This window comes from Lichenostomus cassidix, chromosome 9, assembly GCF_008360975.1.
Source record: "Lichenostomus cassidix isolate B80296 chromosome 9, HeHo_3.0, whole genome shotgun sequence".
NCBI classification, from domain to species: domain Eukaryota; kingdom Metazoa; phylum Chordata; class Aves; order Passeriformes; family Meliphagidae; genus Lichenostomus; species Lichenostomus cassidix.
In genome coordinates this window covers 2,688,413-2,706,395 of record NC_139490.1, presented here as the reverse complement: position 1 = coordinate 2,706,395, position 17,983 = coordinate 2,688,413, and the positions used below count along the sequence as shown (strand labels likewise).

At 42.0% G+C, this 17,983-nt stretch overlaps 1 protein-coding gene across 3 annotated transcripts in view; it reads left to right on the top strand.

The window, feature by feature from the left end:
• Positions 1-496: 496 nt before the first annotated feature.
• Positions 497-17,983, top strand: part of BCHE (butyrylcholinesterase) — a 38,916-nt gene continuing 21,429 nt past the window's right edge. For 2 of the 3 annotated variants that reach the window (XR_014853981.1, XM_085068960.1), the window contains exons 1-2: positions 497-562; positions 9,730-11,251. Coding sequence is in view for 2 of the 3 variants with exons in the window: in XM_085068960.1 (XP_084925086.1) it covers positions 556-562; positions 9,730-11,251 (1,529 nt within the window). In the remaining variant the exon portion in view is untranslated. Of the gene's footprint in view, positions 563-6,953; positions 7,112-9,729; positions 11,252-17,983 lie in introns of those variants that run through there. The other variant, XM_085068962.1, reaches the window with a different exon arrangement.

Genomic DNA, 17,983 nt, shown 5'->3' with positions numbered 1-17,983 from the left:
AAAGGTTCTGATGGTGGAAGCACTGCAGGCCTTTCACTTTTTAAAATTTATTTATATTTTTAATTTGTGTTTTTTCTCCTGTTCTGGAGAACCTCTGTGCTGCTCCCAAAGACTGAATCCCCATGGCATCCATCCTGGAAACAACTGTCCCAGCAGCAGCTGAAAATCATTTGCATGGAGACACCCTGGGATCACCTGAGACCAGGAGGACAATAATTTGGGAAGCTCACACAGAGCTGGATCTGTTCACTCACATTCCCTTCAGTCAAACATCTTGTTTTCTCTCTGTTCTGGTATAATTATCCCAGCCACATTTGATAAATTTTCCTCCTTGCTCATCTTCTCTGGAAATAGCTTCCAGGTTTGCCTATAAAACACTCAGATTCAGGCCCTTTTCCCATTTCATGCACCAATACTTAATTTTTGTACAGATTTTTATTGATTGCTTTCCTCGGTGTTGTTTTATTTTGCTGTTTTACAGCCGCTGTTAACATTTACTGGAGGAATTATTTTATACTCTGCATGTAAGGACATCACTGCAGATTTTTTGCCAACATGAACAGTGACTAAAATTGGGGAGGGGGGTTGTGGAATAAAAGGAGGAGGAGAGGAGAGGCAGCATAGGAGGGTGAGCAAATTGCTTTTCCCTTTTCACATGGTTAAACCCCAAACACTGGTAAATGCCCTTTCAGTGGGGAGGGCAGCTCATTTGTGATACAGAAACAAATGGCTTCATCAGAAAGGCAACCCCACAGGCACTTCCATTTCTTTGTGTGACATTCCAAACCTCCGATGTTTTCAGCAGCTGGTGATGGGATTTACTTTTCTTTTTTTTTTTTTTTTTATTTTTATGTGAACACGAAAATTAAAATCACTGGAACACATTCACTGAGCAAGTCCTCACCGTCATGCTCTGTTCCTCCAGGGGCACTGGGAAATAGAGTCTCTGCCAGCCTTAATGGTGCTGTGATTGTGTTTTCTGGGAGCTGTGATCCCACGGGAGAGGAGAGGGAAGGCAATTCCTGTGAAACCCAGCAGCACCAGCCGCCCACCTGTGGGGTTTCTGCAGGGGGAACGAGGTGCTGCTTCGGCAAAAATGAAGGTTTGTGCTGGGAGGTTCCATCTGTTCCTCCTGGATCCATTTCCAGATGGAACCCTCACTGCAGCCTTCATTGGGATGGATCATTAGGATGGATCATTGGGGTTGATCATTGGGATGGAACATTGGGATTGATCATTGGGATTGGTCATTGGGATTGATCATTGGGGTTGATCATTGGGGTTGATCATTGGGGTTGATCTTTGGGGTTGATCATTAGGATGGACCATTGCAGATGGATTATTGGGATGGATCATTGGGATTGATCATTGGGGTTGATCATTGGGGTTGATCATTGGGATGGATCATTGGGATTGATCATTGGGATGGATCATTGGGATTGATCATTGGGGTTGATCATTGGGATTGATCATTGGGGTTGATCATTGGTGTTGATCATTAGGATGGACCATTGCAGATGGATCATTGGGATGGATCATTAGGATGGATCACTGGGATTGATCATCATTGGGGTTGATCATTGGGATTGATCATTGGGGTTGATTATTTGGATGGATCATTGGGGTTGGCCATTGGTGTTGATCATTGGGATGGATCCTTGGGATGGATTGTTGGGATGGATCGTTGGGATTGATCATTGGGGTGATCATTGGGATGGATCATGGGGGTTGATCACTGGGATTGATCATCATTGGGGTTGACCATTTGGGTTGATCACTGCACACACAGGACTCCCAGCTGTCCTGGTGGCTCCAACAAGGAGCACTGGCAGCTCCTGGGTGGCTGATCCCGAGTGGTTTTCCTTCCCCAGGGGTGGCTGCCAGCTCAGCTCAGGAACATTCTGCACAACATCTTTTGGTTATTTATTTATTGCCTGTAGTGACTTCTAGAAAATGCAGTCCCCAAATCCCAAGGGCTGACTTCTGTTTGCTGTGGAAAATGGATGGAAATGCTGCTTTTATTCACAATTGCTATGATAAAGTCCTTATTTTAGTGATGTATTGATAGAAAACCTAGAAAATTGCAGCTATGAAAGTGGGATATTAAAAACAAACCAAAAAGGACAGTGATGTCCTGAAGTTCTGGGTGTCTGAATGCAATCCAGGCTTTCTCAGGATCTTGGGCACATCTTTCAATTTCCCAGAATCCTTGCTCTGACAACTTAAACAGAAAGTCTTTCAGGTCCTGGACTCTCTTCATGCATTTTGTTCTCGACCTGCCTTCAGGCAAAAGGCAGAAAATGAGCAGAGAATCAGAACATTCCTGCAGCCACTAAAACTCCTCTCCCCAGCCGAGGTCTGTGAGCTCTGCCAGGCTCTCCAGTGCTGCACTGAAGTTTTCTTCTCCTCTTTTGGCCTCCTGTAACTCCTGCTAAGGAAAAATACACTCACAGATCATTTTTGGATTTAAAATACTCCAAGAGGGCAAGAGGTTGGGAAAAGTTGGTGTTGTTTCAGATACAAGTTCTATTTGAGAGATTCAAATGAGCTCATTTGTCCACCAAACTTCCTAGTTATTTGCAGAGTTTGGGTGTGGGAGGACATAAAATTGTGAATTTCGAGCTGCTGTTGTTAGGTGAACATGAAATTCAAATATCTTTATTTTAAACAAGTAGAGCTTTACTACCCATAAGAAAGAAATGGGAAACAGAAATGGAAAATGTTATACAGTCAATTAATTAATTGTCTGCAGAAATCTGGGAAACCTACCTTAAAATTTAATTGGTTTTTTTCTTACAAGCTGAATACCAGGCTGTAATAATGGTGTGCAAATCATGTTGAGTACACATTAATCATATTTTATTTTCTTTATTGAACCTGATCCCTCTATGAACCGAAATACAGAATCATGCAATGCCACAAGGAATTAAGAATATGTGAACATTCAAAAGAAATAATAATAATGATAATAATAATAATAATAATAATAATAATAATAATGCCTTTATCTATTCACTGGCTGTGTTTTCTCAGTGACTCTGATTTCTCCAAGACATTTATACAAGTACAGACAATAACTGGGCTAATAAAGAGGAAATTATACTGATCTATAATTAGAGTAATAAGGAAAAAGGTACAGCAGATCATAATTGAACCAATAAGGGGAAAACATAATCATGTTTAATGGCTTACATGAGTGTTAGTGTCTTCTGTATACTTAATAAATTGGTCCCCATTTTCATGGTGTGTATCTTTCCTGTTATCAAATTACCCTTCAGATCTATTGTTGGGAACTTCTGCTGCTCCTGGAAGCCCCTCTGGGGTGAGGCCTCTTGGAATAATCAGAATAAAAGCAGAATTTCAGATGGGTTTGACCATCAGCCCCAACCACAATCACAGTTCAGCTCTATCCAGGTTTATTTCGGCTGTCCCTGGTTTCCATCCATGGATACACAGCTGGGCAGCCTCCCAACAGGGGTGAGATTTGAAAAAAGAAATACAGAAAGGGTTGAGCAGTGTAACCCTTTGGGGTCACTGTGTTTGGGCATGAAATGATTCTCTGCAAGCAGGATATGCTCGAAGGACAAGGCAATGATTTATTTCCTAATATTCACAGTAGTGATGCCTGATGGGTTTTTGTCCTTTTTCATCATGCTTTAATACTTTCTTTATATATATCCTTTTACCTTTCCCCATTCCTGTACTTTTTACTCCCTGTATCTTAACCCCACATGTTTATCACCGTAGTACCCTTGCCCTGCTCAGAATTCTTTGGGGAAGACGAAACAATCTCCACAATCTCAAAAACACGAGGCACCAACCTTGAACAGAGCCCCATCACTCAGACATGTTTTTGTAAACTAATTTGTAACCTTTTGGGGGGGAGGTGATTTTAATAAGGGGGCAATTAATTCATTTTTAGGCTTCTCATTGGAGACTTTTAGATAGGTATGCTAATCTAGGCTGTCCATAAATTGTATATGAGGGATATCATCAGGGTTTTTTTTGGTCTTTGGTGTGCATCTGGGATCCTATTAAACCAAGGTAAAACCCTTTTCCTATACTGTCTGTCTGAGTCTCAAAATTTTTCCCAGTGATTTAAGGCACCAGTAGAATAAGGTGGCTGCAAGCCCCAGAGCTGAGCATCAGTGTTTTTTTTTTTTACCTGAAAACATCCCAGCTTGCAGCTTTGATGTGTTTCCCTGCGAGTCCTCGAGCTGCTAAGTGTCTCCTTCTCAGCAATCTTCCCCCTGCCTGCAGTTTCACCTTTCGGAGCTCACAGAGCTCGAGTTTCCTTGTTTCCCTCGCAGCTTTTTCTCCCAACGTGCTGGTTTGCTGGGAGGTTCCAGCCAAGGTCACACAGATGCTCAGCATGAAAATCCAGCCAGGGATCAGAGAGGGAGCTGAGCCTCCCCAGGGGAGTTTGCCAAGGCTGGAGTTCAAAGCAGCTTTCCCATTTCTTCAGACAAATTACATCAAATATGGTTTGGCTGTAATTTGCCTTTTGATTTCCCTCTCAGCCATTAAAAAAATAAGGATATTTGCTGCTTTTGCATACTACGAGCATGTCAGTATTTCCTCAGATATTGCCCATGCTTGGTGTGTGATATCCTTTACTTTGAGGTGACACATATTTTTATGCATTTCCATATATTTATTTATATATTTATATATTTATATATTTATATCTTTATATTTTTATATTTTTATATATTTATTTATATATTTATATATTTATATATTTATATATTTATATATTTATATATAAATATATTTATATGTTTATATATTTATATATGTGTATGTTTATATATTTATATATTTACATATTTTTTCATTTATATATTTATATATTTATGTATTTATGTATTTATATATTATACCTATCATTCTGTAAGCTTCTTACCCTACTAAATATCAGCCCTTCCTAGAGCTGAACTTGTTTTTGTTTGTTCGGACACTTGGACATTTATTTTATCAAAATCCCCATGTCAATGTGACATTGATTTCATGTATGCATATGAAATATTGGAAAGACACTTTTATATTTTGCGGTGATTTTTAAGAACCTTGCCCTGAATGAAAAAGAAATTACATAACCTCAGAAAACCTCATTAGATAGATGGAGTTACTTTTTAAAAAAAAGGTAAAAAGTAAAAATAACAGTATAAATACATGAATGTATGTAGGTGTACAGCACTTATATATATATATAGATATAAAAAAATATATATAATATTTCACCCACTGGTTTACACCTCCATTTCTTTCTCTCTCCCATAGCATCACTGAGAAAATGATGACTCTCCACACAATTACTGAGGGCATTAAATGTATTTAATCTCTAATTTTCGCCCAGGTATTTTTAGCAAGCTAAGTAATAACCAAAAGAAGTGTTTCCTCTCACAGCACACAGTTGTGAAACTTTAATTTATATGTTAATTTTTTTTTTTAATTAAATGGGAAAAAAATCTAGAAATGGGCTCAGCTTTCTTTAAAAGTACAGCATAATGGTCTAACATCAGGCTGAAGCATTGACAAGTTTTGATCAGCGAGTGTTGTCCCCAGAAATAACTCTGAATAAATCCCATTTTATTATTAAATATTTCCATTACATGGCTGGGTTAACAACCCTGGCTAAGAATTCCAAAATCCCACTGTATTGGACATTTCTGTGCTGAAAGTTTAGGGATTTATCACAGAATCATGGAATCCTCAAGAAGCCTGAAGGGATCTTAAAAATCAGCCAGGTCCAAACCCTTGCCGTGGTGGTTTGGATTTGGAGTTGGACAAATTCTCTCCTGTGAATATATCCATGCAAAATACCTGTGGAGTGTCTGATCCTAAAGGATGCAGTAAAATTACCAGGAGAAGTGAACTTTCCTCTCTTAAAGCACTGATTCCCCTGCTGGCCTTAAAACCCCCCACTTGTAATCTCCATACTAAGGTCTATAAACTCCATCCTTAACTTTTTTATTTCTGCTTTATTCCTGTTCTACGCATTGCCAAATATTGCTTTTGTGTAATTGAAACAGAGCTGTAGTTTGATTATTAAACAGGGAAGGTAATTGTATTCGGCTCTAAAAGGGGAAGCAAAAGTGGACAGCAGGAAAAAAAACCTTAAATTGTGGAAAAACTGCTTTTTTTTAAGAGTAGAGCTAGAGAGCAGATTTTGCTGGGGGGCAGCAGTCCCAGCTCCAGGGACATTCTGCTCCCATGGGGTGGCTGAGGGAAGTGGATTTCACAGGACATTTTGTAGGGAATTTATTCCTCCTCTCCACCCCTCTGCCTCCATTTGTACCTTGCAGAATATTTGCATTTTAAAGCTGTGCTGGAGGTCACATCCCCCAGCTGTGCCGCAGCCCTGAGCTGTGCTTCAGCCTGGCTTTGTGGAATTCTGGTGGGAACAACACTCAGGAGGCTCAGGGAAAAGGAGGATGTCAGGTGTGAGGAGCACCACGGGTGATTTCCTGTTGGAAGGCCAAGAAAAGAGAGCAAACAGCCTGTGACAGCACACAGGTCCCATTTTTAACCCCACACAGATCTGTGCTGGGCCTGGGTGGGCAGCAGCCAAGGGATGCAGCTGGAGCTTGCCAGATGTTGACACATCTGGGCAGGGCATGCTCCTGTTTTATCCACCAGAGTTGGTTAAACCAAAAATAAACACCGATCTTGCAGTGAAAATCTGAGGTTTCAGTTTGAGGTTGAGGTTTTTGAGCAAAAACAGCACAGGTGGGAGAGTCCTCTAAGCAAGACGAAAGAGATTTATTCCATTTGCATTTCCGTTCATTCCTATAAAACACACACCCTATGCAAAGCACAAACCCCCGCCCTGTGGATGTACATTTTCCCAGCGTAAAGGGTTTTTCCCTGGAGCTTTCCCGCAGCAATCCCGTTGCTCTGGGAGCAGATGTGGGATGGGAGGCAGAGCTGCCTGCAGATCAAGCGGCTGCTGCCAACTCTCGCGAGCTCCATGTCAGAAAGAGTTGATTATTATGTCAGCAGCGGCCAATTTACGGGCTGAGAGCAGCAGCTGCACCGCTGCATTTCCCACGAGGGATCCCAGGATCCTGACTCTCACAAACTTTGTACTTCTTGCAATAGAAGTGGGGTGAGTGATTCTCTCTTCGCTCGTCTCTGCCTGCCAGGATAATTTACAGCTCAGCTTGATTTGCGCGGGGATTGGGGTCTTTGAAAGCGTTCTGCTCTGCCCATTTGTTGCTCTCCGGGGGAAGCTGCCTCTGCTCTGCAAATGGAACAGACCTCGGCATTATTGAGGGGATCCTGGGCTAAGTAAATTAAGCTGGGCTAGAAATCACTTATTAATTCAACCATCTTTCCTATTTAAATCGTGATTGTAACGTCTGGTGTATGGATTCTTTTGCGCTGGGGAAAGATTTGCAAGGGGGAGGAAAGAGGCATTGAAATAAATGGTGTTCCCTCTCTGAATAAGAATGCAAAAGTAGAGTCTGTTTAACTTTTGCTGGGGGAAACTACTACAGCAGCAGCTTTTTAAAATATGCAAATGCACTGCATGATCTAACTGTGCTGGGTGAGTGTTGATGAGCTAAAGCAATCTTCTGACCCTTTCTCTCTCATTGGAATAATCAAGTAATGTTTGTTTTGCTCGGTGTGCTTCACGTTGCTGAGTTTGGTTTAAAGGAGCATTAAAAACCTTATTAAATGTAATATTTGCCAGGCATTCAAGGTGTAATAATAATCCTGTGTCACTTCCTACTTCTGTTAATATTAGCAGAGTGACCTGAGAGTAGATGAGTCCTCTCAGTCCGTAGCACAAAACTTCTGTGTTTTTCAAGCTTGATCTATTTCTAACTTTTTTCTTTGAAATGCCAGAGCTAATTTAAAAGATTCAGAACTGAAGTTTTTGTTATTTGTTTTTCTCACTAATATTATTGTCTAAAACTTCTGCTTTTGTTTTGCAATGCTACAGTGTTTTCCTCCCATCCCATCCCTTTTTAATTAACAGGAAAGTAAATGGAGGAGAATTAATTTTAATTACTATTTAGATAGAAAAAGTTTTGGGAACTTTAAAGTCTCTTGCTTTCCTCTGTGTCATTTTCTCTTCCCAATGGCAATATTTGAAATAGCTGATGATTTCCAGCTTGTTGTTGAGGTTTGGTCCTGATCTTCCTTCACAAATTCAGCATCAGTGCAACAACAGACTTAGAGAAATAACTTCTCTCATCTCCCAGTGGTTTTTGGTGCTCCAATACCCAACTGGATCTCTCCTCCATCCCTTCTCCATTTCCCCTCCATCATTATCCTTCTCCCACACAACGCTGGTGGCTTTTCAGGCTGTTGGGTTTGGTTTTGCAGAGGGGCTGAGAGAAGCCCTGGGATGCTCAACACTAATGAATTTTTAAGTGCAGATGTACAGAGCAAACCAAATTACTCTTCTCACCTCTCCTTCCGTGGGCTTTCCTAAATCTCCTAGACAAAGTTTGAAAATGAAATGTGCTGTGTTAGAAAAAAAAAATCCCAAGTGAGAATGGGATCGTATTGGTTTAGCAGGCTGGAAATATTCAGCAAACTGGGTGAGTTATGCCCATTTCCATGAAAGACAGTGGGATTTAGGCTTGAATGTTTGAGCAAACTGGGTAATTGTAAATACAGGCTCTTGGTTTGGTCTCTCTGAAGGTTTGGGTTGGATATTTTCTCTCTGTTTAGATAAATGCTAAAAATATTGTCCCTGAAGATTCATCCCTGCTCCTTTGATGCTGCCTCAAAGTTAGGAACCCCTCTGCACAAAACCTTCCCTTTCTCCCCCTGCTGCCTTTTCCTTCCAAGAACAGGCAAGCAAGCAGGAGGAGCTCAAATTAGGCCACAGCTGTATTTTCCAGAGAAATTATCCTCATTCCTTTTAAGGACACAAGTGCTGCTCATTAACAAAGAATGGCCTGTTTAAAGGGACAGCACGGAGCACGCAGTGTGTGACAGGGCAACAAGCAAAAAAAATAAAAATAGAAGGGAGCTTTGTTGAGCATTTTCAGATATGTAAATCATAGGAATGGATTTGTGCAAGTTGTCTTTCTGTGGCTTTTCAGTTTCAAGGGGGCAGTGCTGAGGTTTTATTTGAAAAGGTTGAGGTAAATAAGGCTATTAGCATTCTTCAATGTGATATATAATCGACATTTATATCCTTTTCTTCAAGATAATACTGATTATCACTTGGAAAAGTTCTCAGGAAGAAAAGAGCAAACCAAACTAAATACCCAAACTGTTATGCACCATCTTCATAAATTCGAAAATCCTTGACTTTTTAACATTTTTAATATCCATTCTAAATAGTAGAAATGTGACTGCTTCATATGACTCTGCTGGTTGTAAACTTGGTTAAGGTGCTCTAGGAAAACAAGATCTGAGAAGAAATTATTCATTTAGGTTTCGGTAGTGCATAAATCATCTGCAGTGGTAAGAGCCTGCTGCTAGGACTTTTTCTCTCCTGCTGTGGCTCCTTCAGTTCTGTAGTTTTTAGCAAGAGGATTTTTCTGAAGCACTGAGTTAACACTAAATACTGAACACAGTCTTTGAAGCACAAATAGCAAACAAGAACTTCCAGATAAAAACTTGTGTGCTTTGTGCAGCAGCACCATCTGATTTTCAATGTCCCTGGGATGACCTACACCCTAATTTAATAAATATTGTGGCCATGGTACTAATATACCGTAACATTAATTCTGAATTTGGTTTTTTTCCCCTGTGTTTCAGGCATCATGATTTGGACAAATGGTTCAAGCCTCTCCATCAGATTCCTGATGGGGTTCCTTCTCCTGTCCATGTTCATTGGGAAGGTTGTGCCTGAAGAGAACATCGTTGCCACCAAGAAGGGCAAAGTCAGAGGGACAACCCTGCAGGTGCTGGGGGGCACAGTCACAGCTTTCCTGGGAATCCCTTACGGCCAGCCCCCCCTGGGGAGGCTGCGATTCCAAAAGCCAGAGCCTCGGGAGAAGTGGTCAGACATTTGGGATGCCACCAAACACGCCAACTCCTGTTACCAACCCATAGACACAACGTACCCGGGGTTCGCTGGCACAGAGATGTGGAACCCAAAAACCAACCTGAGTGAAGACTGCTTGTACCTGAATGTATGGGTTCCTTCTCCCAGGCCCAAGAACGCCACTGTCATGGTGTGGATTTATGGTGGTGGCTTTGAGTCGGGGTCCTCCTCCCTGCCTGTCTACGACGGGAAGTTTCTGGCCAGGGTGGAAAGAGTGGTGGTGGTTTCCATGAACTACAGGACTGGTGCATTGGGATTTCTGTCCTTGCCAGGAAACCAGAAAGCTCCTGGAAACGCAGGTTTGTTTGACCAAAGGTTGGCACTCCAGTGGATCCAGGAGAACATAGCAGCCTTTGGAGGCAATCCCAAAAGCGTGACTCTGTTTGGGGAGAGCGCTGGCTCGGCCTCTGTCACCTACCACCTCCTTTCCCCGAAAAGCCACCCTTTGTTCACCAGGGCCATCCTGCAGAGTGGCTCTGCCAATGCCCCCTGGGCTGCCATCACAGCTGCTGAGGCCAGGAACAGAGCAGTGGCTTTGGCCAAACAGCTCCAGTGTCCCACCAGCAACGAGTCGGAGCTCATCCTCTGCCTCCAAGACAAGGACCCAAAGGAAATACTGGAAAATGAAATGTATGTTGTTCCATATGGCTCTTTTTTGCAAGTGTATTTCTGTCCAAGTGTGGATGGCGATTTTCTGGTGGACATGCCAGAGGTGTTGATTGAGAATGGTCTTTTCAAAGACACCCAGATCCTGGTGGGTGTTAATAAAGATGAAGGGACATCGTTTCTAGCATATGGAGCCCCTGGCCTCGACAAGGACAGCGATGGCTTGATCAATAAAACCCAATTTGAAGCAGCTTTAACTCTGGCCTTCCCAGGAGTGAGCAAACTAGCGATAGAATCGATCACCTTTCACTACACCGACTGGGAGAACATGGAAAAGCCAGAGCACTACCGCGATGCCATCGATGACGCTGTCGGGGACTTCAACATCATCTGTCCTGCCGTGGAATTCGCCACCAGATTCGCCCAGCTGGGGCACCACGTGTTCTTTTATTTCTTTGAGCATCGCTCCTCCAAGCTGCCCTGGCCAGAGTGGATGGGGGTCATGCATGGCTACGAGATCGAGTTTGTGTTTGGGCTGCCCCTGGAGAGGAGAGTGAACTACACCAAAGCTGAGGAGCTCCTCAGCCGCTCCATGATGAGATACTGGGCAACTTTTGCCAAAACTGGGTAAGTTTGCTTGGCAAGTTTGGTTGGAAGAGATACTGGGCAACTTCTGCCAAAACTGGGTAAGTTTACTCTGGAAGTTTGGTTGGTTGGATGTTGTTTCACCTGGGGAAAAATCATGCCTGTTTCAGTGTTGCTTTTGGAGGCTGACTGGAAAAAGATTAATTGTTCAGTTCTCCAGAATTCCTATTTCAGCTCTGACAAAAGCACTGCTTTAATAAAATAAACTGTTGATGTGTTGCTGCCTGTATTGGACAAGCTTAAGAAAACAATGTTTATCCACCCATAAAAGCAAACCCAAAACATTTCTTTGCCATGGCAGCAGTTGTTAAAGGCAGGTAATGGTTTCAAGCGTTAGAAACAAAATATTTCAAATGCCTGAAAAGACTTGCAGCAGTCGAAGGAGGAGGAAAAAGCCCAGTTTCCTCGAGGATGTAATTTGCTGGGAACATTCAGGTGTATAATGTGGCAGTGGGTTGTGTTCACATGAGGAAGGGGTTGGGATTTCAGGACATGCTGCCCCAAAAACCTCTCCTCCCATGTGTGCTGGGACTGCCAGCCCATGACAAATCCCTCTCCAATTCCAGTCCTCTCTTCTTGCAGTGCAATGTGGCCCAGCCTGCCCAAGGAGCAGACAAGAATATTTCATTTGGGTGCTTGGAATGGGTTTAATCCAAGCTCTCTCCAGCTGGAGTCGGGAGAAGTGAGGCAGCCTTGCTCCTCGAGGGCTCTCCATGTGAGTCTGTTTGAAATGAAAACATTTCAGAGCAGTAACAAAACCAAACCCTACCACACTCGTGCAGGATTAGTCCCAAGCCTGGTGGGAGGGGTAGTTATCCTCTTTTCCAGAAGTTTGGGTTGTGCTCTCTCGTGAGAAAATTGTCTGTACAAAAATCTGTGCCTCTGAGAACACGCAACCAGTTAATTCACACTCCAAAAACATTTCTTTAATGTAGTTGTTAAAATCCTGCATCAATTCTGTTTCAAAGGTGGACCTTTGTTTTTTTGATTTGTCAAGGATGTATAGATTTGTAAGGGCTAAAATCAACACTGGAACAGGATCTAATTAATTTTTTAATAGATTAGAAACCAGAGGGGCAACTGTACTCATTTAGTCCACTCAGCCTTGTACATAACACAAAACACAGGTAGGATTCAAATGTTTCCACAGATAGAAATGTTTCCACTGATTAAAAATCCAGAACAAACATGGTTAGGTGGTTTTAAATCTTAATTTCACTTAAAACACTACATTCTAAAAGTTAAGTGTTGTTTCTAAGCTGAATTTGCCTATTCTACTGCTGCATTTTCCGGGTATTATATTTTGTTTGACAGTTTGTAAGATTTATATTACGATTGTTGTTCCATACAGAGATTGATTATTAAGGATCTACTAAACTAATCCTTAATAATTTTGTTTCAAATTGTTTGTCAAACAAACCAGGTCACACCTCTGAGATTTTCACTAATGTGCTTTTTCTCGGATAATAACTCTCCACCTCTAAACCTGCGATTCCTCCACACCTCGTCAGAACTTTCCCTGTCAGAATTCAACACTGTCATCCCCAAGGAGTTGCAATTCCAGGTGCCATCCCTCCCTTCCTGTTCCACCTGATATTCCCTGTTTATCCACCCAAGGAAAGAGCTGTTTGAGCTTTGTGTGTTCTTTGGGGGTTGCTGTGTGCCAAGGGCTCCACCATCCACCCCAAATCCGTGTTTCTCCCCCAGCTGGGTTCTCTCCAGCTCTGGGACACCCCAAGCTTGGTGGCTGCCAACCCCCAGCCCTTGCTGTCCCTTCACCTCTCCCTCCGTGGGGAACTCACAGCTCATTTTTATGCACATCCCTTTTTTAAAAGATTTACTTACCAATAGGTGTGATTGATTGATTGATTGATTGATTTGATTTGTAGGATTAATTACCTTTGACAACTCCCATCCTCTTGCTGTGCTGGAGCTTGTGATATTTCATTTATCATACGAGATGAGCATATCAAAACTCAGAAAATAGCTACACCAATAGCTGTACTCTATTTCTGAGTGGAAAAAGAGAAACTCAGGTCTATATTTGATTTTTCAGAGCAATATTTACATGTCTTTGAACTCTCGGTTTTCACTGGATTATGTATATATTTAATTTCCATGTATATAACTTTTACATGTATATAACTTTTACATGTATATATATATATAAATCTCAATAACGTGCTCTGCAAAACACTGTTCCTGTATCTCCCAAAATTAGACAACATGAGTTAAATTCAGGTTTCAGTCCTTCACCTCCTGTGATCATCATTCACACTATAATTAGATTACCCCACAGGTTGAATTCCAAGTGGTTTCCACAGCAAACAGCAAATAATTCCTCCCTCTGCTCCCACCACGAGGATCCAAACCACCACTATCGGGATAAACAATCCAATCCTGGAATTTCTGTGTCTGTAAAAGATCAAATCAGGATTCACCCTCTATGTGACCCTTTTCTCATTACCCAGAACAGGGACACTCATTATTCTGAATGTGCTAGGAGTGGGGGAAGTAATAAAAATCCCTAATAATCCCAATATTAATCAGTGATCCTTTTTTTCCTGGCGCATTTGAGCACAGCAAACATTTATAAAGAGCTGGGGAAGCCCTGTTTTGACATGATGTTTATAGGAAACTCTGGCATGATCAAAGGGCAAACCTCTGAGGGGGAAATTACCATTGATGTCTCCAGCAGATGAAGAGAAAAATCAAGCGAAAACGAGAAATATTGTACAGCACAATTTTCAGTGAGGGCGTTTGACCTAATATTCTAATGTGCAGAAGTACAAAAGTACAGGGGAGGGGAGAGCAGCCTGCAGAGGAGAGGAGATGAAGTAGAGGCAACTAAACTGGAAGAAATCAGGTTTTTCCTGGTGTTTTCTGGCTGGGAGGGACTGAGAGGTGCCAGAGCTGCTTCTCATGAGGCTCGTTCAAGCCCAGACTTTGACCTGTGTGGTCTCTGGGCTTTATTCTCATGTGGAGAATGAAAATGCTGCTAGGAAAAGTTAAAAATATCCAGTTAGGAGCATTTTTTGGTTTTGTCATGGTTTAACCAACCCCAGCCAGCACAGCAACCCCACAAACTGCTGCTCTCTCCCCACAGGGGATGGAGGAGAGAATCAGAAGGAAATCTGTGAGAAATCCCTAATGTCAGGTAGGGGCAAAAGAAAAGGTGTTAGGGACAGAAAGAGAAGTGACTCCTTCAGAGCATCCCAAGAGTGTTATCCTCAATTTCTGCATTTCTCAGTCACTAAAAGGACGCTGTCAGCCAGCCCAGGGGTTTCCCAGTCCCCTACCACCTCCACAAGTCCTGGATTTTCCAAATCTTTGGGCACTTCCTACTTCACATCCTGGCTCAGAATAAACAGCAGTGAGAAATGACTGTTTTTCCTGGAAAATCACAGGTGTAAAGAATTTCTTGAATTTAAACAGGGAATGGAGATGTAGAGGATTCAGTAGGAGACAGGAGCAGACATTTCTCCTGTGAGCCAAGGAGCTGGGTGCTGCTGTTATATTCCAGTATTTCTCTTCTGGATCCCAGGAAATATTGTCATTTTTAGGAATCTGCCATAGATTTACACAATCTGTGAAGATCTCAAGTAGTCTTTTTTCATGATTGAATTTGGGTATCAAGTAAATTTGACCAATGTCCCAGCCATTCCTAGTGCTGTTAAAATATTTCATAAAAACTTCTCTTTTTTATTATTTTTTAATGTATTTGAGCCTTGAAAGTGCAGTATTTTCCTCACACCCTGAAAAATCCCTGTTCTATCAGCAGGGGAGGAAAGAGACTTATTACTCCTGCTGTCTGAATAAATCAAGCTTAATAAAATACTTGGGTTATGAGAAAGAACAGATTCCAAAATCGATGGTCTTGATTTACACTTTGAGTTTAAACGTCTCCCTTCGCCTTGACCTAGGGTGTCCTCAGCTTATTCTTGCATTTAAGAATATTGGCAGTTAAATGTAATTACATAGCCTCGAAATCATTTGATAAAACACCAGATATCATCACAGCTAGACAAAGAGATGTGGTCAGATTGGATCCAGCAGGAAACCATAGTGTGGTGTCGTATGAAAAGTGCTGGATCAGGCCCAGTATGATTATGTTTGTGTGAAAATAACATTTATTTCAACAATATATTTAGTTTCCAGTGGCCTTCTCTTGAATTCTCTCCAGCACAACTAATTTTAAGTAACACCCATGGTGAAAAAAATCTAAATTTCTCTTTTTAAACATTTTGGGAGTCCATTTCCCTGCCACACTTCTGTTACTCTTCAGGAAGCTTTTGACAGCAGGCAGGTGACACTAACAGGTCCCACCAATCCCAAGCTCCAGGATGCTCTGCTAGCTCTGGTAAAGGGAAATTTTATTTCTCCTGACAAACCAGAGGGTATCCAAAATCCCTGCATGCCTTTTCAGTTCCTTTATCCATTCCATTTGTAATTCTGTTCTTCAGTCACAAGTGATGCAAAGTGACAGGAGACAGACAAATCAGATGAGCTGGAAACTCAGGCAAGAATATAATGGAGCTCACAAAGATAATATTTTTTAAGGCTTTGTGAAAAATGTTTCGGATAAAAGGAAACGGGCAAAACTTGTCTCCCTGCCAGTTTTACAACTGCTGAAACAAATCTTTGCAGCTTTTCCTATAAAGTGAAGCCTTTGAAATATTTCCTCCTATGTTTTAGGGGAATTTGTGAGGCTTTGATTGTCCCACTAAAGCTGTGGAGCACTTTGTCTGGTTATTATTGCCTTTCCCTGATGTTCCACCGGCAGACACAGAATAAATTTCAGCGTTTTCGTTACCAACTTATCACAACCTGTTTATAGAGAGTCGTTTCAGAGCAGTGAGAACAAAACCAACAGCCTCGTATAGAGTCCAGGCAGCACTTGAACTGGGGACCTATATACTCTGCCTGTGGGGAGGGCTGAATAGACTGGGAAAAAATAAAAATAAAAAACTCCAAGCACTTTTAATTCCCTCCTACTTCAGGAAGTTGGAAGTTTTATGTCCCACCAAGCCATTTCAAGGGAAGAAATTTACTGTGGGTTGTATTTCTGCCAGAGATTCACTCGTGTTTGCAGGGAGAGAGGAAAGTTTTTTGGGTTGGAGCCACTCTGCTCCTCCCAGGGTCTTCAAACACATCAGAGCTCAGAGCTCATCCCATGCTCATCTAAAAAATTTCATTTTTCGTCTTAGTTGGTGGTTTTTCCTGATCTGGTCAAGAATCCAAAAGAAAAGATTTCTGGATAAAAACAGGAGTATGAACGAAGCACAAGAGAGGTTCCGTACAATACAAAATTGGATATGGGAAGTCTTTGCTTCCCATGTTAGGGAAAATCAAAGTTTTCATTTTGACCACAAAAGAGCACATTGATTCTCACATTCACTCCCTTTCTTGTGAGTAATTTCTTAACCATTAAAAAATGGTGGAAATTGTAGTCATTAACCCAAAAAAAAAAAGGAGAAAAAAGGTCAATTTTTAAGAAACTTTACTCCTATTTCTCCACCTTCAGGTTCTTAACAGTGACTTATCATCTTTACCAGGGTCTGTGTCCATTGTTATATTCAGAAAGAGTAATGGAAACACCTTTTCAGCAAACTCTCAGCAAAAAATGGATCATGGAAAATATCAGCAACCAGAGACTCACCTTGGCAGGCATCTCCCTCTCTCTCTCTGGCTTGCAAGCTGACAAGCTGTCACTGAATTTCAAAACTGAAAACACGAGTATTTGATTCAGATGTGTTTTGAAAATAAGCCTGGATACAAATTGATGAGATTGGTTTAATACTATTGCGAATATTGCAAATTACAAGAAGAGATCTCATTGCTTTCCACACAGAATGCAATTCTGTCCACGCAGATTTTTCTCCCTCCAACAGATGAGTCAAACCTTTATTTTCAAACAGGAGATGAGAACATCTATTACGGAAATGTCCAAATATTGTAGGAGTCGTTGAGTGAGAATAAAACGAAAACCTAAAGCTAAAATGCAGAGGTTTGCCTGGAAGAGAACACAGGCAATGCTTTGTGGAGCAGGGTGAGCTGGAATTCAATTGTCAAAGGCTGTGGGATCAAAGCCATCAGTGGTGATTCACAGGCTGAGCAAGGTGAACTCCTGAGCTCTGCAAGAGAGGAGATCTGAGGGGCTGCAGAGAGTCTGGAGAAAGAAATGGAGGTGGGAAAGGTCTGGAGAACCAGGAGCAGCTGAGGGAGCTGGAAAGGAGCTCAGCATGGAGAAAAGGGGATCAGGGGGACCTTGTGGCTCTGCACAGCTGCTGACAGGAGGGGACAGCCAGGCTCAGGCTGTGCTCCAGGGAACAGGGATGGGACAAGCAGAAATGACCTCAAGTTGCACCAAGGGAGGCTCAGGTTGGATATTAGGACAAATTTCTCATGGAAAGCTTGTCCTGCCTTGGTAAAACTGCCCAGGGCCATGGTGGAGTCCCCATCCCTTGAGGGATGGAAAATCCACATGGATGTGGCAGTTGGGGACACGGGACACTGGTGACCTTGGCAGGGCTGGGACAGCAGTTGGACTCAGAAGTCCTGGAGGTCTTCCAAGTGAATTGATTCTGTGATTCTGTGGATCCAAATCTTGGAAATGACTCTACCTTTCCTCCTAGCTGAGGCAGGTTGAGCAGCCTGGACTGGACACATTTATTTCCCTGCTGTCCCTAGTGTCTCCATGGACACATTCCATGG